General features: G+C 46.2%; 8 protein-coding genes across 8 annotated transcripts; 4 read left to right on the forward strand and 4 right to left on the reverse strand.

Annotated features, from left to right (window-relative positions):
* Positions 1 to 912: 912 nt before the first annotated feature.
* N7483_005198 (anoctamin family protein) lies at positions 913 to 3,435 on the reverse strand (the record flags this gene model as incomplete). Its single annotated transcript, XM_057088635.1, has 5 exons — positions 913 to 2,163; positions 2,216 to 2,647; positions 2,703 to 2,997; positions 3,133 to 3,286; positions 3,354 to 3,435. The coding sequence occupies 5 exons, from the start codon at positions 3,433 to 3,435 to the stop codon at positions 913 to 915; spliced, it is 2,214 nt and encodes a 737-aa protein (XP_056948464.1).
* An 871-nt stretch (positions 3,436 to 4,306) lies between these two features.
* On the forward strand, positions 4,307 to 6,479 carry N7483_005199 (uncharacterized protein; the record flags this gene model as incomplete). The annotated part of the gene is made up of 7 exons (XM_057088636.1): positions 4,307 to 4,549; positions 4,612 to 4,640; positions 4,701 to 4,740; positions 4,802 to 5,099; positions 5,157 to 5,605; positions 5,669 to 6,064; positions 6,129 to 6,479. The coding sequence occupies 7 exons, from the start codon at positions 4,307 to 4,309 to the stop codon at positions 6,477 to 6,479; spliced, it is 1,806 nt and encodes a 601-aa protein (XP_056948465.1).
* A 279-nt stretch (positions 6,480 to 6,758) lies between these two features.
* Positions 6,759 to 8,935, reverse strand: N7483_005200 (peroxisomal copper amine oxidase; the record flags this gene model as incomplete). Its single annotated transcript, XM_057088637.1, has 3 exons — positions 6,759 to 7,105; positions 7,166 to 8,416; positions 8,476 to 8,935. The coding sequence occupies 3 exons, from the start codon at positions 8,933 to 8,935 to the stop codon at positions 6,759 to 6,761; spliced, it is 2,058 nt and encodes a 685-aa protein (XP_056948466.1).
* Positions 8,936 to 10,020: 1,085 nt separating this feature from the next.
* Positions 10,021 to 11,148, reverse strand: N7483_005201 (tetratricopeptide repeat protein; the record flags this gene model as incomplete). The annotated part of the gene is made up of 1 exon (XM_057088638.1): positions 10,021 to 11,148. One exon carries the CDS (start codon positions 11,146 to 11,148, stop codon positions 10,021 to 10,023), a length of 1,128 nt encoding a protein of 375 aa, XP_056948467.1.
* Positions 11,149 to 11,830: 682 nt separating this feature from the next.
* Positions 11,831 to 13,126, reverse strand: N7483_005202 (2-oxoisovalerate dehydrogenase subunit beta; the record flags this gene model as incomplete). The annotated part of the gene is made up of 3 exons (XM_057088639.1): positions 11,831 to 11,868; positions 11,931 to 12,496; positions 12,567 to 13,126. 3 exons carry the CDS (start codon positions 13,124 to 13,126, stop codon positions 11,831 to 11,833), a joined length of 1,164 nt encoding a protein of 387 aa, XP_056948468.1.
* A 1,143-nt stretch (positions 13,127 to 14,269) lies between these two features.
* Positions 14,270 to 15,551, forward strand: N7483_005203 (cobalamin-independent methionine synthase II family protein; the record flags this gene model as incomplete). The annotated part of the gene is made up of 2 exons (XM_057088640.1): positions 14,270 to 14,528; positions 14,584 to 15,551. 2 exons carry the CDS (start codon positions 14,270 to 14,272, stop codon positions 15,549 to 15,551), a joined length of 1,227 nt encoding a protein of 408 aa, XP_056948469.1.
* Positions 15,552 to 16,162: 611 nt separating this feature from the next.
* Positions 16,163 to 18,156, forward strand: N7483_005204 (Dehydrogenase multihelical; the record flags this gene model as incomplete). The annotated part of the gene is made up of 2 exons (XM_057088641.1): positions 16,163 to 16,824; positions 16,896 to 18,156. 2 exons carry the CDS (start codon positions 16,163 to 16,165, stop codon positions 18,154 to 18,156), a joined length of 1,923 nt encoding a protein of 640 aa, XP_056948470.1.
* A 1,583-nt stretch (positions 18,157 to 19,739) lies between these two features.
* On the forward strand, positions 19,740 to 21,738 carry N7483_005205 (pseudouridine synthase PUS2; the record flags this gene model as incomplete). The annotated part of the gene is made up of 3 exons (XM_057088642.1): positions 19,740 to 19,971; positions 20,021 to 21,455; positions 21,525 to 21,738. 3 exons carry the CDS (start codon positions 19,740 to 19,742, stop codon positions 21,736 to 21,738), a joined length of 1,881 nt encoding a protein of 626 aa, XP_056948471.1.
* Between the last annotated feature and the right edge of the window lie 2,636 nt (positions 21,739 to 24,374).

The following is a 24,374-nucleotide window of genomic DNA, read 5'->3' on the forward strand; positions in this document are numbered from 1 at the left end:
AACTGACCTGGGCTTGATAGTAATCTTCAGCTCACACGTGGCGCAAACCTTGCAAGGTCGGAACTTGTCCTGACTTGTCCTGACTCCAAGTCATATTCAATGTTCATAAGCATAAAATCCATCCACGCTAACCTGAAAGGACGCAGAGAGAGAAAAAAAAAGAGCGATGTTAAATGGACACCCGAAAAATACTAATGGACACCCTTCGCCTCAAGTGCCCAGGTCCACGGGTGCTGATTACGCTTAGTCTATACACCTCCCTTACACGTATCAAGGTCCCTGGGGCCATAGCAGCCGGCAACAATACACCAGTTGACCTTTAGCTTCCTCCATCAGAGCCTGCTTGTCTACCCCCTTATGTTTATAAGTAGGTATATGGGCACCTACCTGAGTACCTAATACTCCACTTGCCCTTATAGCTAGTACATAGTAGCCCTAGAATCTCTTTTCTGCTTACCGTACCCTTGAAATTGAATCAAAAGTACATTGTATAGCTGATTGATTACCCAGGGGCCTTGATGTCTGTATGGATGTGTACAGGCTAAGCCTAATTTGCTAAAGGGTGTCCATTTAACATCGCTCCTTGACTCACATACTGATCAATGTTCATAACTTGAAGCATAAAATCATCAACGCTAACCTTGGAAGAGGCAGAAATTAAAAATAATGAAAGGTAGTATGTATCGCGCATTTCATATTCATAGCGGCATCAAAATTGTCTAGACAAATGCCACCTCCAAATGTTCATATATTCCAATATTTGACCAAATAGACAAGAAATCCAGAAAAAAAAAAGACATTTAAATCTTGCTGTCACATCCACCTCTAGTGATCAGATGATGAATAGTCCAAATCATCTACTCATACTGGGAGGCGTTCTCCACTAAGCATCACGCTATCATCTCTTTGCCACTACTGCTGCTTCTTCGTGTTTCTCGGTATGGGCTGAGCCTGAATAATCCCTGCACCAACCTTGGCGGACTCCGACCAGCCTCGCTGACGCATCCAAAACCGCTCCGCCGGGTCGGTATCTTGCATAGATGACCGACGGACTTCATTCTCGAGCGAAACACGCGACAGGCCCGGTGGGCCAGAAGGATCGTCCTCGGCCGAATCGGCTTCGCTTGGTACGGTAAGAGTGGATTCGAGATAGCGCTTACGCAGGAGATATCGCTCCGCCCGTTCCTTACGCGCATTAGGAGGCTCTAGCTTGCCCATAGCAATCTGCACAACGTACTTCACAGCCAAGTACAGATGCTCTGATAGGAAAATCGATAATAGCAAGGCCCAGCCTTTGATATCTGTGGGTTCACCATTCGGTCCCTGCTGGGGATTCCCACTGAACATGTGAACCAGCGCGGCACTGGTGATACTGCCGGTCCATGACAGGAATCCCAGGGTATCAAGCCAGGGGCCAATGGTATCAGAGCGGAGTGGTGTAGGTCGTCGGAATTCGTTGCAGATTTTGAAGAAATCCGAACGAAGTTCAATCCAATTATTGGCAAAGAAAGAGACTGGGACTAATGGCCATACTGGAGAGAAGAGCGCCAAGTATCCAAACTGGATGCACATTTCTCGCAGGTCTTCGGTCACCTCGTATTCCGAAAGCTCCATCTCATTGCGGACCCGCGTGAGGAACTGTGCCTCTTCAGCTGGGTCATCGAAAAGAATAGTGGGCTGTCTCTCCGGTGAGTCATTGTCGCCGTTACGCTCCGACCGGCCATTGCGCTTCTTATTGAAAGCTTTGTATTTACGGAAAGCATGCTGTTTGATGTATGGAACGATTGTCTCCATCGCAAAACCAACAATCTGAGCAGTCACAGTGAAGTAGATCACTTGGTTCTGTAGTCGTGCTGGGTCGATTTGGAAATTCGACCGCTTGGCAATGGAGTGTTCCTTGGACACAAAAGGCCGGACGGTCAGGCGGAATACGTCCAAATAAGGAACAATCCAACTGGCGAAGGGGACGTAGACAAAGGCTGTAAGAAGAACTGGAAGATAGGAAGTCATGAAATTAATGACGAAGACCTTCTGAGTCAGAGCGACATCATATCCATCGCTAGTCTCGTGGTTCTCATAGTCATTCAGCTTGGTCGCAATCGAGACTAGAACAGCACTCATCGTTGGGACCAACGCGGATACAAGAATCGTGGGAATGAAAACCTGTCTGGTTAGCGATCGTAAAACTCATGAAGGCAGCTCGGATATAACCTACCAGGTATGTCTTGAGGGGTCCATTGTACAGCTCCGAGATAAAGATCTCGATCGCGAAGCAGGTAGCTATGATCACACCCAGAGCAGTCGCAGCCAGCAACGCAAAGGGGATCTGCAAAAGCTGTCTCTGCATGCGCTTGGTCGTTGGGAAGACTCCTCGTACTTCCCCAGTGCTCTCATCCTGGACCTCCTTCTCGGGTTTGAACTCTCGTCGCTTTGTCTGTACAGCCGAGACGCCTTTGGTTTGCCAACGGCAGCCCAGATCAACTTCTTGTCGCTTCCAGTATTCGACAAAGATAATGCACCATAGGGAATTCACAACCGTATAAATAATTGAGTAGCCTCCTAGGAGGAACCAGCAGCCAAATCCGAATACCGCTGGGAAGATAAGGAATCGAAAGTAGGACTGCAGGAAGGCGAAATAGAAGCCGACCTGCTCATTGTGTCAGTACCCGTCATTTCTCTTTATTGATTTTCCTGGCACACACGGATTCTCCGAACTTATTTCTGATCTGGTCCAAATCATCCTCTGAGAGGAAGGTTTTCTGGCTCCATTCACGCATCCACCGTTTATTAGTCTCCTCATCATGGAGAGGGAATACTGCCGTGACATTCTTCCACTCTCCATGCTGAGGTGTAATCCCCGCACCACCTTCATGAGTGGGGAGAGTTATAAGGTGGTTAATCACTCGCAAGCGTTCGGCCTCGGTTTCGGCTTGGGGGTCGATGGAATCGGCGGGTTCTGGCTCAGTGTTTCGAATTCCATACAGCCAGTCGCGAACTCTAGGACCATGGTATTAGCTTGACAGATCATTTTAGATCCAAAATATGAAGGGCAAAAAACAATCCATCGACCCGGAAATGTCTCTGTCTTCGGGCAAGTAACGAGTCCTCGCAGGGTGCAGGGTGCCCACTCACCGTGATCGATACACCGCCTGCTTCAGCTGGCTCTTGGAAGCCCGCACAAAGACGAGCAAGGAGGTTTCATCGCCTTGTCGTACTTCGGTTTGCAGACCCACATCATTCAAGGCTCGCAGTAGCTTCTCCAGGTTTTCAATCGCCTGGGGTTGATCTAGACTCCCCGAAGAAAGAGCTCAATCAACTGCGGACACAGACCCTCACGGCATATCTTCACTCACCTATATCGCCGAAGCTATATTGGACGACATAGTCGACTTGAAGATTGTAGCCGAGAGCATTTCCTTCGGTGGCCGTGGCCATGATGGGTGGTTGAATGGTAGTGAGAGTTGAAGCTGATCAAGTTCAAATGTTCATGAGCGGGAGCTGAAGTTCGACGACGTCACCGCAAAAGCTTGGCTGAATGACGATAACCAGTTGACCTATTTACTATAATCCTGTTTATCATGCAAATTTGGAGTACGTATCAGTTTGGAAATCTCATTAATTCATTATTATTCTCATAATTAAAACTGAAAATGGTTGCTGTCTAGAATAATTCACATAGGCTAGGGTAGCAGTCAACTGGTGACACTATAGTGGGCTTTCAACATAAATCCCCTTAATACTGGACTATGACATTTAATCCTTTAATTATTATCAGAGTCTGGGTATTTCAACTCTCTTTTTAAGTCTGCTTACGCCTCTGGTTTTGCCTCTGGTTTTGCCCATAGCGAGGGATTCTTCCTATTCCACGACAGTATTAGTAGCCTAGGCGTAGTGTTCCTATGAAATGAGTTCAGAAAAAACATATATGGAATCACAAAATCTTCCATTCTTCTGCCTAATTTTAGTCTTAATTTGTACAGATTTACGCCCATTTATGCAGATCAGTCTTAAGTCCAATGATCATGCACGAAACACGGGATGCAGCAGCTGATGTCTGGGCGCTTAATGTGACTCGCTTCAGGTGTCAGCGGCTACAGGTCATTTGAGGGGAGAATTTCTCGTATAATAATAGCACATGAGCCCAGGCTATAATTTAAAACTATTTCGATACTCCTATAATTCTACTTCTACATACCTAGGATCTTGTCCGATCACAATATCGCACTGGTCTCGTGTTCAACGTGAAGCTGCTCGTGTTTGTTTACCTTGGCTGCCTGCTTATCCCCGCGGGGAAAACAATCTCAAGATGACCGAACCATTTTTACGCGACACTCTTAATCCCCAGGACTATTATGGTGGATTTAAGAAGGAAAATGGATCTTTGCAGCATCATTTTCAAGATATCGATGACTTGACCCATTTTAAAACATACATGCGTCAACTAGAACAGCCTGAGACTCGAAATTTTGTCCTGGACTTTGGAAATGAGGACGCATACTGTGCAATCAACCTAGAAACAGAGGATCTGAGAGCTTTATTGAGTCAACCGGTATATGAGCCTCCACTCTATCAATATGCGATCGCGAACTAATGATAGGCTCCCTATAATAGCGATCTAAATGTTTTGGAACCCGGTGGATGTAAGCATTACCCCGACCTCATAACTCCCATATCTGGATAAAATAATAACAGAAAAAAAGTCATCTTTGGGCGCCAGAAGAGCAAACTGAGTCTATAAAGGTGAGTCAAAAATCGCCTAGTTCGGTAGTTGGATAATGTTCCCCAAGCTGACTCACAATAGGCGATGACCTCCTTGTACGGTGTCTCAGAGCGATTACAAGGCTTAATGTGTACTGCGCCTGTCATTCATCCACCAAAACCAGCAGCACAGCCAAAGAGTCGAAGATCGCGAAACCAAGACTTACCAGTGGACCTTCCAGTTGGCCATGAACTTGATGATGTCGAGAACGCCTTTCGGTTGAAACATATGTCGGAGCATGACTCCCTAGTACAGGATAACTCATCATTTAAGAATCTGACATTTTCGCAAGTCACTGATCAGATCTGGCATTTCTGCTCGGTTGATCATGGTCCACGATGTAAGTCCTATCTGCAAACCATTTCTCAAACAAAAGCATCCGCTAACGAAGACTTAGATACTTGTCTCGGCTATAACACGTTGTTCGTGACGCCCGGAGTCTCTAAAGAGACGAATAATAATGGGAAAGACTTACCTGAGGGTAAACGACTCTGGAACTGGCTGATCTTATGTAACGATGGCACTGTTATCTCGATCCAGGAGAATCCATTTCCTCGTCAACGAGGCATGTTGAAAGGAGATCAGATCAAGGTGCTGGATATTGTGCGCCGAAATGTGCGATTTATTTTCTCAGGCGTCTCGAAGCAGCACTTAACCATGTCGGAAAGCGATTCACTGGTGACTATTCGGGTGCGCCATTTCAATGAAGTTGGACCGGATCAAGCGAATATCAAGCAAGAGGATGGGCCGGGCTTACTCTTCTACTATATTTTTGATGACTGGGTGTCAAGCTATGGGCTTATCGCGAAGCGAGAGCATCAATATGGCGTTGTTTTGGAAGAATTGGTAAGGGCCCATAACTGATATACGATGTTTTTACCCCCAGGACCATACTAATTTCAATTATAGAGAAGTCAAATGCTCGAACGTCCTATTGTTGCCTTAGTCAACGAGTTGCACTGGTTGGGTCGACGTCTGGCTGTATTGAAGCGACTTTATCAGAGCTATGAGTTGATCATGCGACGCGTCTTACAACGACAACGTCTACTCCGTGACGAGGCTCGCTCAAATAATCCCGCCCCTCTATCCTTTGGAGCCACCTTTGGGGATATCGAGTTTGCCGATATGAGACAAGGGAATTTAATCAGTAACGGCAGCGCTCCACAGTCCAGAGATACCTCAGTCGGAGTAATCCTGACATCAGCTTCCGTGGCAAGATTTGAGAGACTCGTCGATCGTATCAATTTATACTGCTTGAGTGAAATTGAGACGTGTTTACTAGAGAAAGAATCTTTGACATTTTTGGTAAGTGAAGTTGGGCCTACGGAAACAATTCATTTTCCAAGAGCGCTACTAACTGTTTGAAAAGAATTTCAACTTGATCGCTTTGAAGGACTCACAGGCAGTGGAGAAACTAACTCGGATCACGATCTTACTGGCAAAAGCAACAATGCTGTTCTTACCTGTCAGTCTTATGACTGCCTACTTCTCTACTGAACTTCAGGGCGTTAAGGGCGGATATACAAAGATCGATTACTGGGCCAGTTTTGCGGTGATCTTTTTCTTAACTTTGGTTCTCCTCGCGATGTTTGGTCTTGCTAGCGATACAGTGGAGGGCAAAACTATCTATCGGTCTCTCATCAAGACATTCTTCCGTAACTCACGGCAGAGGCTGTCTCTTCAGCGGCGAGGACCTCGGTCCAAAAATGAGGAAAAGTGAGAATGCGAGAATCATGCACACTTTTGAGACTGCGGAAAACTTTGGGATTTCAGCTACAGCGTCCAATCACTTGATTATACCCATACTCCTTGTTGTGATCCGATAATCTACGTCGGACCAGAAGGTCAGGTATGATAATATGTAAATTTGATTTTCCAAGAGAACTGAGAATAAAAACCGACACGGGTTTCGAGGCCTTTCGAGGCTAAGAAGAAATTCACAGCTAGTAAAGAAACAATAGAAAGGCAAATTTCTCATCATATTCAAATAACATCCAGTTCAAACTAAAACGCTAGATCCGTCATTTTTCTTGCATGCACAGTTATTCGTTCCGGCAGCCACCTGCGATGGAGATCGCGCGTAGCTGGGTGGAACGTCGAGGACAGGATTCCTGTCAAAGAAGTTCCGAGGACGCAAAAGAAGTGTCATCGGCTCAGCAGGCATGATAGGGTAATCCTCAGGTGCTGGGAAATGAGTCAAACCAAATGTGTGCCACAGAACAACATCAGTGTTGTCAATTGAGCAGTTTGGACCTGCCGCCTCGATCCAAGCTGGCAAGCCAGATGAAGGCTCTCCGGAAGTCTGTGGTACGTGACGGCCGGCAGGGTGAATCTCCTCGTCAGAATCTAGAGAGTATTAATATCTGAAGACCAAGCCAGAACATGAGAGGCTTTTAGTTTACTTACATTTGGTAACGTGCACTGCATGACGTGCAAATCCAGCTCGCTTCCAGACCAGGCCACCGGGCTTTGGAAGAAGCGGCGGGACATCACGACTCACCAGCTTATAAGAAACGGGCTTCTTGCTGTATGGGTTGAGCTTGTTTGTGTTCGCCATATCCCAGGTACGGGAGGTGTTTCCGTTATAATCAGACATGGCCTCGAGTGGAGTGCTATATTTGGTCTTCTTTGCATAGAAGGCATTGCCATACTTGTTCTCTGCGCTACCAACCTCTCCAGGGCCTTGCACAGCATCAACCTGGAAGACTGTGTTGTTCGGGCCGTCAATGTTTGGATCGACACGTAAACAGAACAAATGCTGATGGTTGTGAGCATTAACACCTGGGTAAACTTCAGTGCCCCAGCCCTTGGTGTCCTCGCCAGGGTTCATCGAGTATGTGTTCAAAATTCCGGTAAGCTTAATCTCCAGCTGGACGGTACCATCTTGATGGAAGATCCAGTAGACGCAGTACTCATAGTTGGCTGCAGTGAAGATATGGGAAACAATCAACTTTCGGCCTCGAGTTACGACCATTGATTCATCACGGAAGTCAGTGTGCTTGAACAGAATACCTGCATCCTCTTCATGAATGCAAATGGCGTTCTTGATTGTCGTAGAAGCACCTGCGCGGTTGACGAATGCTGCATCCATGTAATGAATCGCACCCTTGCAGTCGCATCCAAGAGACAGACTATTCGTCATATAACCACCACCGTACTCTCCCAGGTCAAATGCATGCTTTCGTTGATGTGGGTGCTCCGGATTACCGTATGGAACAACCATCTCCGCCAGTGAAAGTCGATAGAAAATTGGTCGAACGTTTCCCTTATCATTGAATGTGATGTTGTTGAGCACAATGCCTTCTCGGTAGTTAAAACCGACATGAATATTCCAGTTTTGCCACTCAATGATGCGGTCCTTCACTTGGAAGGATACACCCTCAGGCTGGGTGATATGGATTGGTTTGATATCAGTCCGGAATCCACCCTCCTTCTCAATGGACTCTGGGAGGTAGTTGTTAGGCAGTGATTTGCTTAAAGGTCTCCGTACCGGGGGCACATCTATGTGAATAATCTGTTTTGTTTCGGAATTGAAAATCGGGCAAAAGTCCAGTGGATATGTGTACTGGGAGTCATCGATATGAGGGCGATAATACATGAGAGCCTGCTGCAGTCTCACACCAGTACCGAATCTTTCGTCGTAGCCGATAGTCCAAGCTATTATCAAGTGTTAGAGACCATAACTCTCACCGATATAATAACGTGATACTACTCACGATCACAATACACCTTGTGCATATCCTCTGGTGGGATACCGATTATTCCACATTGCTCAATGACCTTCGGATCTTTGCGTGCAATTGACTCGACCTCCTGCAAATCCTCCATCGTGATAAGAGGCTGAACATTTGGTGTATGCTTCCACTCCAGGACCTTTTTCTGGTCCAAGTCCACTACACCATCATAGACATTTCCACCGGGTGCGATCGCAACAACATCGGCGCAGCGAGCTGGGCGAGGGGCGGTTTCTGGATTTTCCAGCCAGGCCATCATCTGAGCCTTGCGCGGCTCATATAGCGTAACAGCATTGAAGTTGAGTGAGCCATGCTCGGAGTCTTTGCGAATGATTGCAACAGCGGTATCGATCTCAGATGTTGATAGAGGATCGAAGGGATGAGGGGGCGGGGCAGTCGCCTTGACCTGGTAGGTCAACTGCTGGAGGCGGTCGAGAACCATTCTGTTTAGTAAATATGCTAATCGTCTTTATCGGGTGTGGTTGGGATGACTCTGATGAGGTATGCTTATCAAATCGTGCAAATCTCTACGAGGAGTAAGAGATTTCCCCTCGGTGTTAATCAACAGTTGTGACCTGGAGATATTTGAAATTGAATGTCCTGGAAATTGAACCCCAGGTCTTTATGTATCTACCACATTGTACCACCGCATTTCGGCCTTGTAGCTTCGCGATTAGTTAAAGACCCGTAGATTGTGGAGTCCGGATCCCTTTCCTTGATCGGGTTTAGCGTTGCATGTCCCTTACAGAACAGGAAATGCGATGCTTGCGTGCATCTGAACGATAAACCACCAATAATGCTGCTTACTCCATGATATTCGTAAACTTCAAATGTTTATGGCTCGTATATTCCTCCTGGATAGAGAACAGACTTCTGGGTGGATTCAAGTTCCTAGAATTGGGCCTACTTTGGATAGAAACCCGGTACCTGGGAGATCAATTACGAGACGAGGCACTTCAAATGTTGAGTAGATGCTCACAAACTGTACAGACTATGATCACGAGTAGAAGCTATGAGTCCTTTGGATTCTGGAAGGAATTGAATAGATACTAAGGCATTACTACTACATTCAAAATGTTACATTGTTGTCCACTATGTAGTCAGTCACCTACGAGCAGTCACAAAATACGATTGAAAGAAACTGAGGGCTACAAAAGTCAATTTAATGGAGGAATAGTACTTTTATCGATGAGAAATCATTTGGAATGGATAAAAAGGTCAAGATAGGACATACTCTGCGCCAAGTACAGTCTCAATTTGAAGGTGGGCGTATTCAAGACGCTCCGGCGCTCGAGGTCTGTAGATCATTGGCATAGCCGTAGGGACTATATTCAGTGTTGCAGAATAAACTCATCAAATAGTGGCAATAAATTCAAATCTTGACATACCTGGACCCTTACTGTACCTCATAGTTCATTGTAGTTGTAGGTGAGGTGACACCTGAGTCACATTGACGTATCTTCTTCCAACGTTCCGCTGTAGGTATCCGAGGATTTCAGCTCTCCGTTCCCTGTTGATACCATCATTCTATTTCCGCTTGTCAGTATCGTTGCATTTCCGTCTCTCATTTGCCAGGTACGCCAGTGTGACCTTCTTGTTCTTTGCATGCTGTTGTAGAACATCCCACTCATCAGCAGACATGATATTCTCTCCAGGTTGTTCATCGAAAATTTTGGTATTTCGTGTACGAGAAGTTAATCCACGAGGATAGCAGCGGAACTTGAAAGATTCCAGTTGTGGTGGGCGCGATCCAGCTTGCGAGGCCCATTGAAATTCACACAAATTCAGCTCAGGCTTCGAAGGCATCCTAAAGGACCGTAAGGAACTATCTGGATGGATGTAATCCTCGGCGTCTAACACTGTCCACATATTCAATCGATTAGTAGACTTCAATGTGTGACGAGGGGAGTTAGAAAGTCGTAGCACACGGCTCCAGGATTGTGAATCCCATTTGCGCTTCTTGGATAGATCCTTGCTCTCCTCAATTGAATCATTGGTTGTTAATTCTACTCCTAAATTCACATGTAAAGGATCGGAGAAAGGTAGCGGAATTTTTTCAGAACCTCCAGATTTAGCAAATTCGAGATAAAACTTGAGACTGTGGCTTTCCAGGCACCGACCATCTATGAGCAAAGGTTGTGCGTCCCTAAAGTATTGGTAGGCTAGGGAGAAGTTGCGTTGCTCAACTTGTATACGGCCCAACCAGTAATAGCATCTGGCACGGTCCAACCCCTCATTCATCTGTTCGGCCATGTCAAGTGCGCGGTTGATTTCTTCTTCGGCCTCGTGATACTGCTCAAGTGCCAAATGGTTCATCCCAGTCGTGATGAGATTGGAGATTTCGAGTCGGGCGAGTTGGTAATCGAGGTCTGGCTGAGGCTCAGGTAACTGCAGGGATGTTACCAAGTTCATCAGTTCCGCCCTTTGCTGTTGTGATTTGATTAGATTTTCCCTCATGTATTCCAGATACCCGCCAAGTCTTGAAGCGAATGAGTCAAAATCGGACTCCAAGCCAGATGAATCAGACGCTAAGGTCAAGACTTCGAGTGCTCCAGTATTACTAGCAGTGTCGATATCAGGTTGGTCGTCTGATAGTGAACCTGCCGCACCCAATCTTCCTCTGGGCTTCCATGTCGATTGCTCAAAATTAGCCATTTTCACCAAGTTGCCAGTGGGTAGGTATAGTGAAAGCACGATGACTATGTATCAAAAACTCTTTTTGTACAGATATGTGCCGATAGACTGATGATATAAGTGAGTAGTAATGGAGATGATTGCAAGAATTCAGATGAGAGTGGTTTTTATATTCTATAGGTATGAATGCTTGAAGTTCCTCTCCTTCGCTCAGGCGATACTAGGTAGAAAGGAACTCGATGGCAAATGTCTGAGCAAAGGAACAAAGGCATTATACATTGGACAAAAGGAGATAACGCATTTATTTCAAGATCAAAAAACAAAGATCAAAAAACAAAGATCAAAGAACTTTGAAAACAATGGATTCATTCAAGTTCGCCCTCTTTGTATTTTCTCTTTGATCAAGACAGGCGTTCCATTCAGCGCTACTCCAGCTTTGAGCATTCCAAATTTTTCACTGTATGTATATGTAGCGCGTATTTGGGTCGCTGAGTCTTAATCTGAATCTCAAGCCTGAGAAAGACTTTGTTAAACATAATAATGGTGACTAGTTCAAATGTTTAGAATGCTTTTTGGGAAACGCTGAGATATGCATTGTATTTCTATTGTTTCTTCGCATAATCGACTGAAAATAATACAGCCTTATCTCTCTGTTCAACAAAATACCTGACCAGCACAAGGGGTATGAGATATTGAATAATGCCTAGTACTCAAGTGTTTGTTTCATCGCATCATAGATTCCTAGCGAAAGCGAACGCAGTGTTAGAATATACAATCCGTAAACATAGGAATATTCAACTTACTTGCGACATCTGGCAGAATAAACTGCTCGTATGTAAGCCCTGTATGTGTACTACATCCGGCAACTCGTTTGACGGGCGCTTCCAATCGGAGGAATGCACCCTCCTGTATTGTAGCTGAGACCTCGGCACCAACACCATAGTTGATCATACTCTCGTGGACCACGACAGCTCTTCCTGTTTTTCGCACACTATCCAGGATAGTCTGACGATCCCATGGGTAGATAGTACGGAGGTCAATCAATTCCACCTTAACTCCTGGCATAGTTTTCTCCAGCGCAGTTATGGCGGCAGAGCAGAGATATAGAGGTTGACCGTAGGAAATTATTGTCAGGTCCTTTCCAGCTTTTATCACCTCCGCCTTGCTCAACGGAATTGTGTAGTATTCATTGGGTACATGCTCCACAGCTGCGCGATAGAGAATCTTCGGCTCCAAGAAGACCACGGGGTCATTATTCTCGAAAATAGATGACAGTAGCAATCCTTTAGCCTGCGATGGCGAGCGTGGCATTACTACACGTACACCGGGGATATGTGCGAAAAGTGCCTCGGGTGACTGTGAATGATACCTGGAATAAATCATCAGAGTTGAGTTCTTTGTTCCCTAAAACGTGGGAATGACTGGGATATTCAACATACAAAGCGCCATGGCCGACTGCGCCACATGGCATCCGAAAAACCAAGCCTCCAACATCGACTCCTGTTCCACCTTCTCTGTATCTGAACTTGGCAGCTTCGTTGACAATCTGATCAAATGCAGGAAATACGTAATCAGCGAATTGGATTTCGGCTACCGGCTTCATGCCTTCTGCAGCGGCCCCGATGGCGAACCCTGCTATCCCTTGTTCTGTCAAAGGCGTATTGAACACACGGTCGGTGCCAAACTCGGTTTGGAGATCCATGGAGCAGCGAAAAACACCCCCAAATGCAACATCTTCTCCAAACAATAGGACTTTATCTGATGTTGAAAGGGCGGTTCGTAAAGCCGAGTTGATAGCTTGAAATAGATTGAGGCGTTTGCTGGTGGCTGCGGCAGGGAAATCAGAGACACCGGATAAGGACGAAGGAGTATGATGGAGGATGGAAGTGGTTTTGTAGTCGATTGGCAAGTTCAGCTTTGCGGCAGGAGAAGGTGCTCCAGAATAGTACCGGCGGAGTACTTGGGGTATGACTGCCCTGGGGGCCCTGGGCAACGCCATATTTGGGCGATAAGCAGGAAATCTAGGTGGGTAGTTTTTGGAAGAAAATTAAAAGTAGTTGAAGGTTCTAAATTTGATTCATATTCCCCTATTATTAAAAAAAGAGTAGTCCTTGATCAAGTCCTTGGAGATGACAAGACCCCGGTTTGCGGGGGAAAACAACGCCGCGAATAACCGATATTGTGCAAACGTGACAAACATAGCTATGACGAAATGTATCTCAACTTTAACACTGTCAACACTGTCAATATCAGTTCTATTAATTATAGAAAATACCAAGTATGATCCCTATTTCAGGATAGGATATCCCTTCAACCCTGAGATCAACCGACACCATTTGGAGGACTATGTGCCTAGCTAGTCCTAGGCAATACATGGGAGGCCTAAGAGACCCGAGCAATGTGACTTCATTTGATCAATTTTTCTATGACACAAAGAAACAAAAGAAGCAATAAAATACGAGCATTATTGAAAGACTTTGAATCTGATTTTTTTTTCAGGACTTCTGGATCATTCATTGAGGTGGCTTACTAATATCTCTCACGTTTTTTATTGTGCAGCACTGAAGGCAATGATAGTGCCTGGGTATTACTACAGAGTATGTGGTTCGAAGGTTAGTACTTCTCCTCTAAGGGTTCAAATTTTCCACCTAAGACAGACTCGGATCACCAAATGCACAGTGTTCAAATACATAGTTCGACGAAGGAGCCAAGAAGAAATGAATAGCTCTGGCCCCACATTCGACAAATGTACATAGGCGCCACCCCGCTGATCTTGATGATAGGATACCTTGAAGACTTGCTTCTCTTGGGATAAGATCGTCACCCCATAGAAAAATGTACATGAGGAGACCATGATTTCCACCCTATATTTGTATCACCCGGACTCCAATTAGATGGTCATCCATCTCATACATACATTTGACCCCACCACATTTGACACTGACAGAGCCCCATCATCTTAGCCCCACATTCAATCGAGCACCACATTCCAAATTGCTTTTCATCGTGTCTTTTTCCCAGTAAATTTTATTTCATATCTAATCTTGAGTTCAATTACTCTCTGTGGAACACGGCACAAGCCTAGCTCCACAAATATCCAAATTCAAAAGCTTTCCCCAGATATTCGAACAGCTTAAACATCATGGCTGCTAAGCTTCACAGCGCCCCTCCATTCCGTGCTGAGCACATGGGCTCCTTGTTGCGCCCTGAGAACCTTCTCGAAATCCGTGCTAACATTCGTGACACCGGTATCTCTGAGGAGGCCGCTGGTCTTCCCGCTGCTGAGAAGGTTGCCATTGCCGATGTTGTTAAGAAGCAGCAGGAGCTTGGTCTGAAGGCCGTTACCTCTGGAGAATTTAACCGCACTCGTTTCTGGGGTCTGATGTGGGATGAGTTTGAAGGTAAACTCCCCTTTCTTGTCAACTCACTATATGATTTCTCTAACATCTCGAACAGGCACTATCCGTCTGCAAGATGCTGATGCCTCAATGTTCCGCCTGTATCACCCTGACGTTGTGAGCTTGATCGAGAAGGACCGTAAGGTCATGCCCGGCGACTCAGTCATTGCTGGATCCAAGCTCACCTGGAGCCCTGAGAAGTCACTGTCAAACCTGCACGAGCTGGAGTTGGTCCAGGAGGCCCTCCCCGAGAGCGAGTGGGGCAACATCAAGCTCACAATGATCACACCGGCTTGGTTCCACATGCGCTACAAGCAGGGCAAGGCCTATACTCCTGAAGCTTACGCCAATGATGCCGAGTACTTCCAGGGTGTTGCTGAAGTATACCGTGCTGAGCTGGCTGCATTGTACAAGGCCGGTCTGCGCAATGTGCAGTTCGATGACCCCGGTATGGCGTACTTCTGTTCCAAGGCATTCCGTCAAGGATGGGAGGAGGATAAGGACAACAGCGGCACTGTCGAGGATTTGCTGGACGCCTATATTCAACTCTACAACGACTGCATCAGCGAGGTTCCTGCCGATATGCACACCGGAATTCACCTGTGCCGTGGCAACTTCATCGGTGGCCGTCACTTCGCTGAGGGCTCATACGATATCATTGCCAAGAAGCTCTTCGAGAACCTCAACGTCAACACCTTCTATCTCGAGTACGACACTGAGCGATCTGGTGGCTTTGAGCCCCTGAAGTTCCTTCCCAAGAACAAGAACGTTGTTATTGGTGTTATTAGCACCAAGCTCCGCGAGCTGGAGGATAAGGAGGCCATGAAGGAGCGAGTCTACAAGGCTGCTGACTTTGTCGCTGCTGGTAGCGGTCAGACCCGCGAGGAAGCCCTTGACCGTGTCTGCTTGAGCCCCCAGTGTGGTTTCAGCACTCACGAGACTGGATACCCCCTCTCTTTCCAGGATGAGAAGGACAAGCTGGGTCTCGTTCGCCAGATTGCCGATGAGATTTGGGGCCAGCCATAAATGGCGACCCACACTCATACTTTGGCCATGAAAAAGTGATCCCAGAATGATATCCTGTAGCGAAGTCTGAGAGTAAGTTTTCTGGAAATTTCAACAGTGATGGAAAAACTTAATGATGTGATGTGAGATGAGATGAGATGAAAATGTACATAATTCAACAAAGTACCCCCCATTTCCCCCCAAGGTTGTCAATACTAAACCTGTTTCAATGAACATGATTTTTAATCAAATCAAAAAAATGCAATCTACAATTAATCCATACTAGCAGCATCAGTTTGATGGAAATCTATTCATTCAGCATTTGAAAATCCCCTTTATTATTCGCCGCGGTTACCACCGCTCCAATCCAGTGATTTCTACAAAAGATCGACGCAATCTTCAAGATGTTGATCATCGCACACCTGGAAATCTATGATCTGCTGGGGCTAGTGTAGTCAGGATTGAATAACTGAGAGTATTTTGATTAAAGGAAATCTATTCCGAAGTGGCCATCACTACTTTTACTTTGACGTCATGTCCACATACTCAAGTATTGTGGTAGGCGAGGCTACAGAGCTTCCGAGTCTTTCATAACACTCAACAGGGTAGAGAATACCCTTTTCTAATTAGCCATGGGCGTTAAACCTCGTACCGACCGACCGGTGGCCGTCATCGGTGGAGGTGTTCTGGGACGACGAATTGCATGTGCCTTCGTGGCAGCCGGCTACCATGTACACATTCGGGATAACTCACCAGAGGCACTGAAAACCGCGATTGAATACATCGATGCACATAAAGAGGAGTATTCAATGATGCCGCGTATCTGCAAAGAAACGGAGTCGACCTCCAGCGAGCCTGAAAATGTGGATGGGAAGGGTTCTGAGTCTTCCATCACTAAAGTAGACCTGGAATCCTACACACACGCTCCGTTTGGTAACTACAAGCCCTTTATGGAAATGGAGCCCACCATTTCCAACGCATGGTTAGCTATTGAGGCTGTACCCGAAAAGCTGGATCTCAAGATTGACACGTTCGCTGAGATGGATGCGGCGGCTCCGGCGGATTGTATCTTTGGAACAAACACCTCATCTTTCAGATCTAGTCTCATGGTATCAAAAGTTTCACCTGAACGGCGCAAGCGTATGCTCAATATTCATTTCGCGATGCTGCCTGCCGTTCGAACCGTCGAACTTATGACTGATGGCGAGACCGATAGCGAGATATTCCCATACCTGGAGGATGTCCTCGGAGAATGTGGCATGTTACCCGTCACAGCTCGGTGTGAGTCTACAGGGTATGTCTCTTAATCCCTGCTGTTATTTTGCGCGATCAGTCACTCACATCTTGTCTCTCCGCATGAAACAGGTTCATTTTTAATCGCCTCTGGGCAGCAGTCAAACGAGAAATCATGCATATCCTATCCGATGGCGTTAGCGACCCGAGCGAAATCGATCTTCTATGGGAGCATATGTTCAAGAATGGACCTCTTCCATGCCAGCTCATGGATCAGGTCGGGCTTGACACAGTCGCTTATATCGAGGATAATTATGTGAAGGAGCGAGGTATGAGTGGCTCGTCAACGGTCGATTGGTTACGAAGGGAGTACATTGAGAAAGGCCGGCTTGGAAAGAAGAGCCAAAACGGCGGCCTTTATCCCCCTCATGTGCGGTCATCAACTGCTGAAGCTGCACCGACAAATCCACACACAGCGGCGAAGGATATCTACGTTCTTGACGTGGGGTTGGGGAGTAATGCTCGCGATGTGTCTCAGGTTCATTCAAACGGGAAGATCTTACGTCTGAATTTAGCAACGCAGAAGCTCACTCCCGTTGTCGTGGGCCAAAATTTGCCGGATGGTATTGATGTCTCACTCGGAATACAAAAAATCTTCTGGACCAATATGGGTCGCAGCACCGCCGCTTGTGATGGGTCGGTTTGGATGACAAACCTGGATGGAAGCAAAACACGTTGTCTAGTGCCGCCAGGCAAGGTACATACTCCGAAGCAGATTGCAGTCGTGGATTCTCGACAGCAAGTGTATTTTTGCGACCGGGAAGGTACCAGCGTGCATCGTTGCAACTACGATGGCAGCAACCACGAGAAAGTTGTGCAACGGCATATTCTGCCAGAAATGACTCTTTTGGAACAAATGAAACTTTGGTGTGTCGGGATTGCTATTGATGACGAGCATGGGTGGATGTATTGGACTCAAAAAGGTCCAAGTAAGGGCGGTCGCGGTCGAATCTTCTGCGCCGGCCTCGATATTCCACCTGGCGAAACCCCAGACAATCGATCGGATATTCGCCTTATTTTTGATAACTTGCCTGAGCCAATAGACATAGAGATTGACAGCAGCACACAGACTTTATACTGGACGGATCGCGGCGAACATCCTATGGGATGCGCGTTATACCGGGCTTATGTGGGTGGAGAGAGTATCGATCTTCAGAAGGTCATTCTAGCACGGCATTTTCATGAACCGATTGGATTGAAGTTGGACAAAGTGAATAACATCGTGTATGTGACTGATCTTGGTGGTAGCCTGTACTCTGTCTCGTTGGATGATGGTATGAAAGTTGAACTGGTGCGTAATGATGGGTGTTTTACAGGAATCACTTTGGTATAATAGAAGATCCAGGAAAGAATGTAAAAAATTATGGAGATTATTGACCATAGAGAAACTTGAGAGGCTAGCTTGGAACTCATCTGGGGAGAAAAATCATAGCAGAGATATTGAAAAGTCATGTACTCTGTACCCGAGGTTGGGCATTGTCTAAACGAACCTGCCAAGGGATGATGTACCTGGGGGCGGGGCGGAGTAAGGTCATCCCGCCCCGCAACGGGAATGCGAGTCGCGACCCCCCTTCACATCCACTCTGTCTTCTCCTTGTTTTGTCCCTGTCACCAACCAGCGAACAGACATTCACCGAGGGCAATGGGCAATGCGGGATACGTGGGAGTTACAGTCACCGAATGTCGGGCTGATTTGAGGGTCGCAATATCAGAACACTGGCCGTTCTAGAATGCGTTGTTTGGCTTTTTCCTTTTTAGTGGGTTAGATGACTATATGGGCACCTGCCCTGAGTCTAAGAACGATGCAGTTTTGATCTTTATCTGTGGGAAATGAGTTGGCTAGCATTCCTTTCTATAGTATCGGCGATTCTCGACGATATTATACGTGATGGCAATGTTCCTTTTCAAGACCCGCGTCAAACTGTTTCATGGTTTCATGATGGCTACCTTGCCGGAGTTCTTGTTGCTAGCCGTGCGTTTATTTTCCTTTTGCAATATGAGGGCCGAGGGTTTCTCGAGGGCTAAAGACTTAAGGGTGACCTCCTATCAACTCTGGTTCCTCGAGCAAGAGAGCTTACATTCGCGTACGGGAGACTTGCAGAGTCCTCCTGTCAAATGGGTTACACATGTCTGTCAACTATTTGTCTTATTCGCTGCTCCTAGAGCAGTGTGGTTCTAGGGCACTTCTCTAGGCCTGGTCTATCTTGTTCCCCTGCAAGATCTTCCAACAAATAATCTATCGCTGATACCGACATCCGATCACCGCCTATAAAACTCGACATTCAATATTCGATGAAAAAAACACGATATAACACGCCAACTCTATGAACAACCATCCTTATTCTTCAATCGGCAAACTCAGCATTCACAATCAATTACTCGACACCACGCAAGCCTTGAGACCGACACCCCTGATCGGAATCACTCTGGCATATTACCAGTGGACCTTTCCGACATGAGATGGATATCTGAGTGGATGAAAAGCATAAGGCTATGTGAGACGGACACAATGATGGATTTATTACTATGTATATACTGCGTCATGTATCTAGGAACTATATGGTGGATGAAGCGAGTTCACAATCACGGTGTGATGTGCCGCCTTAGGGGGAAAATTAAAGTAATTCAAGACTGAACTTGACTCTTCATTATTTTAAAGCTCATTTCCGTTTTTATTCGACTTGAACTCAATTGAATATGTCTAGTTGACTGAGAATAATGTACTCGTACTTGAGTCCGCCAACTGATTGCTTGCCTTATCGGGCTTATCGACGCTGCGATAGCGGCCTGGGGCATAAAGAATTACCATAAACAGACTAGTGTCTACGGAGACCCCAAAGAGAGAAAAATTCCCGCAACCCTGGATGAGATAGAAGAATATCCATTATTGGAGTCTTTTTCTACAATTCGAGGTTCATGCCTACTTTCACACCCTGGCAGCGCAACTTGACCGCAGCCATTCCTCATCTCAGAAACCTATCCCCTCGTCTGTCCTGCAGCAATCAGCTCTTCCGATCATTCTCAATCAAGTTCGAGCGCCCCACGCCCTCTGAAATATTCGAACGCACGCCATGGCCGACAACCAAGGCGCAGGAGAAGGAGCTGGTAGAAGGCGTAAGAACCGCGATATGGGTCGAAATGAATGGAGGTATGCAATAAATCCCCATCAGCTTCACCCTCGACTGCAGCTAACTAAGCCAGTCGGCAAGCCATAGATAAACGACAACGCCTAGAGCGCCAAGCTGAAGCAAAGCGACAAAAGATCGAGAATGGAGAGGCCGTAGAAGCTCCAATCTATGCGACACAGTTCTCCCCGGAGGAAATTGCGAATGAAGAACGACGCCCAAAAAAGAAGGTCGCACTTATGATGGGCTACTCCGGAACGGGCTACTATGGCATGCAGCTGAACGAAAACCAAAAGACAATCGAGGGTGATCTGTTCGCAGCTTTGGTTGCGGCAGGCGCTATTTCGAAGGCGAATGCTTCTGATCCTAAGAAATCTTCCTTTGTGCGATGCGCCCGTACCGACAAGGGTGTTCATGCGGCAGGCAATGTGGTGTCTCTGAAGATGATTGTGGAGGATCCCGATATCGTCCAGAAGATCAATGACAATCTTAGTCCTCAGATTCGTGTCTGGGGCCTTGAACACACCACCGGAAGCTTCAGCTGTTATCAACTATGCGACTCGCGAGTATACGAATATTTGATGCCGAGCCACTGTCTCCTGCCACCTCACCCCAGTACATTCCTGGGTAAGAAGATCGTCGAGCAGGCGGAGAAAGCTGGCAACATGGATAAAGTCGATGCTAGACAAGAAGAGGTCGCAGGCTACTGGGCGAAGGTCGACGATGAATATATCCGACCAATCTTGGAGAAAGTACCAGAAGACGTTCGCAAGATCGTGCAAAAGTCCCTTTTCGTGGAGGAGGAACAAGAATCATCGGAAAACCAAGATGATTCCGCCCCTGCCGCAGAATCAGCTGTTAATGCCGAAGATTCGACCACCCAGCCCACTGCTGCTGAGCCCTCCGAGGAGCCAATCAAGGAGAATAAGCCATTTGTCATGGAACCTCGGCAACAACTCATTCATGACACTATCAAGGCAGTTAAGGCAGCATATATTACTGCCAAGCGCGCTTACCGTGTCCCCGCGGCTCGTGTTGCCCGCCTGCAAGAATGTCTGAGTCAATATGAAGGCACAAAGAGGTTCCATAACTACACGATTCAGAAGACCTACAAGGACCAATCTGCCCAGCGTCTCATCAGGTCTTTCAAAGTGAACCCGACTCCAATTGTCATCAACGGTACTGAGTGGCTCAGCTTGAAGGTCCACGGTCAGAGTTTCATGATGCACCAGATTCGCAAAATGGTCGCCATGGCTGCTCTTATTACGCGCTGCGGTTGTACTCCCAGCCGAATCTCGGAGACCTATGGACCCGAACGAATTGCCATCCCCAAGGCTCCCGGTCTTGGATTGTTACTCGAGCGACCTATTTTCGAGAGCTACAATACCAAGGCTGCCACTCTTGGCCGTGCACCCGTTGGGTTTGAGAAGTTTACTACTGAGATGGAGGAGTTCAAACAACGAGAAATTTACGACCGTATCTTCCGCGAAGAAGAACAAAGCTCTGCGTATGCCTCCCTTTTCACCTGCCAGCCCGTATTTTACATCAGCTAACCCTCATGATTTACCACCAACAGCTTCAGCATCTTTTTCAACCACATCGACCATTTCCCAATCGATTATTATCTCTATGTCACCTCTGGCGGCATTGAAGCTGCTCAATTAGTCGCCGCTCCTACTGACAGATCGGGAAGTCCCAGATCACGTAACCGGGGGAAGTCTGAAAAGGAGATCCTTGCTGCAGTTGAGGCTGAGTCCGAGGATGAAGTCAATCCAGCTGAAGACAGCTGATCTGGGCTTTGAATGACGAATTAAAATAGAATTTGAAATATTGGTTTTTCTGTGGACATTAGAAAAAGACTCTGAGTCAATATTGATATCAATTGATGGCATACCCAACCTTCCAACATTCAAAGGTTGCGAAGAGATATGGACATCCATCTGGATCCATGTGAATATGTATGATCGAGCTAGCATCAAGGCCCACTTCAAGTTCACATGTGCAATACTGCCAGTGGCATTTGAAGTTCCTTGTAGCATGCCAGCACTTGAGTGTGTGTATATGTAAAGTGAAAATCACATGTGCACATGTCCATGCCAGTCATATCAATGTATACATCGAAGCAGTGCCGTCCACGGGTCACTCGGACTGCCAGTGGTCCAGATGTCCCTTCAACATTGAATAGACACGCTGGCAATGGCTGGTGTGTGCTCCGTATTTGAATGTTCTGACATCTGGACTCGGAGCTGACACGCCTCAACCTTGGAATGAACTCCTCAAGTGCTAGGTAGGTATCCATTCAGTGGCTGAAAGTTTCAAATGTTAAAGCTCCACCTAGGCAGATTTTAGGGATGATGATGTTGAAACAACTTCAACATTTGAAGTTTAAAGGCTCCAATTAATGTTAAATTTCAATTCAACCTTGGAAGTTCTACATAAAAACTTGAACTTCAAGTTCAAGTCCGAGTCTGAATTTCAAGTTAAAGGAACTTGAAACTGGCATTGATGTGCACTCAAGTGCTGCCCGGGTGCCAGTGTCATTGAATCCATCATGATTTAGATGGACTTGATGTCAACTTGAAGTTCAACATTGATTGAAGTTGGAGTGTTCACATGCAAGTTATTTATCCAAACTTGAAGTCGAATCACTGGCAATTCGAAGGTTCCAGGGTTGGTCTATATTTGTCTGGTATATATATTTCAAGTTCATCCGAACTTCAAGTTCAAGCTGGGCAACAAAATTGAACCTCAACATAACTTGAACCTTGGAAGTTCAATAGTATACATCCTGGTCGATATTCAAATTTTACATACTATCTAGAAATCAATTGACTCAAATTTTGTCTACTGCTGATGAACCTTAGAAATTCAATTCAAATATGGACTACGGAGTCGTTGGATACTATTTCAGCGCGCGGCTCATTTGCCGATGTGCCAGTTGGCATCAGTGCTCGAGCATGGCTCAATGAATGATTTGAGTGCCGCAAAATCAGATTAATTATCCCCTGAGGTTGAAATACATAGGTTCAAGTTTCAATAATTCATCTTCGTGAGTATCAATCGCTCTATCGAATTCTAAAATTTGGTTCCAGCACTCAACAACTGCTCTGTCGTACAGTTGGCGACTTCCAAGATCCATTAACATCAATGTTTCGATTAAGTTTCCGACACTATGACGTCGCAAACTTGAATTCAGATTGAACGAGAACGAGGTCAAAACTTCCACTATCACTTAGTATAAAGACAGATATCGGATAGTTCTAAGCCAAGGGGCTCTCGATGCGTCCATCACTCGCCCGGGTGCCGTTTTCCGTAGATCGACGTCCCGCGGGCGATCATTAGAATAAACAAATGCAAATTCTGTGGCTTCAGCTGCATAGTCTACAGCATAGGATAGGAGATTGCGAACTGGGCCAACCAGGGGCAAATAGTACCTCGCATTTGAATTTTATTTGCTTTTTCTCAAGAAGTTACTGAAATTTCTCCAATATTTCCCCCGAACGATCCGATAGTTGGTCAAACAATAAGACATGATGAGCAAGATGAGTTTAGACAAGATCCTGAACAAACTAGTCAGACGAGAAAAAAGAACGAAGTCCTAGGTGGCACAATGCTCCATAATAAGGCAGCATAGATAATGTAAGTATCAATTGATCGACTTATGCTGCCAAATGCGGATCGGAAAAAAAGAGGAAAATCGGAGGATATGAATCACAAATCACAAATCCTGAATCAGTGAGGCTATACGGAATGTTGGGCCTCTCAAAGGAGTTGATGCATAGAGCGCCACAACCAATAGCATAGCCCCTGCATATCAGGGGTGCAGCTGTTCACCATGCACAGTTTATTGATCACAAAATATGTACTCTGTATTTCCTGCTGACGGCTCTAACAGAACGTCCGATACTCCGTACCGTCAGGTACCTACTGAGTCCCCAGGTGCTGAGGTCGAGAAATTCGGGGCCAAGACGACGTGAGACTTGAAAAACTTTCTAAGTCTTTAACTTCAACTTTGTCTCGGCTTCCCGACGGCGCCCAGGATGATTTCCAAGGTTACAACCAACAACGGTCTATATCCAGAATAGTGAAAGCACATACGCTCAGATCCCTTGATAAATTGTATTTTCATACAAAAAAAATACAATCTTATCATCTCAAGAGGGAAAATACATATGATCGACGGTGCGGGATGTATGAGCGGGAGGTGTGAATTCTTCACTTCCCGGGAGGTTATCGTTTAGCAACGTTTAGGTATATCGAGCCCGAAACGTGCCACTATACGAAACTCTCGGTGCCCACCTAGGCAAGTGGAGTTGTATGTTCAGACCTGCTACTCTACTTCATACGCTGTACGGAGAAGTTGAACGGAGTAACTTTCCTCTCTTTCAGAATACACAAAATATCAATTGATTTGAGATTATATCCG

The sequence above is a fragment of the Penicillium malachiteum genome (genome assembly GCF_028827825.1).
Source record: "Penicillium malachiteum strain IBT 17515 chromosome Unknown utg000002l:1.0-8849297.0:1.0-8852440.0, whole genome shotgun sequence".
NCBI lineage: Eukaryota > Fungi > Ascomycota > Eurotiomycetes > Eurotiales > Aspergillaceae > Penicillium > Penicillium malachiteum.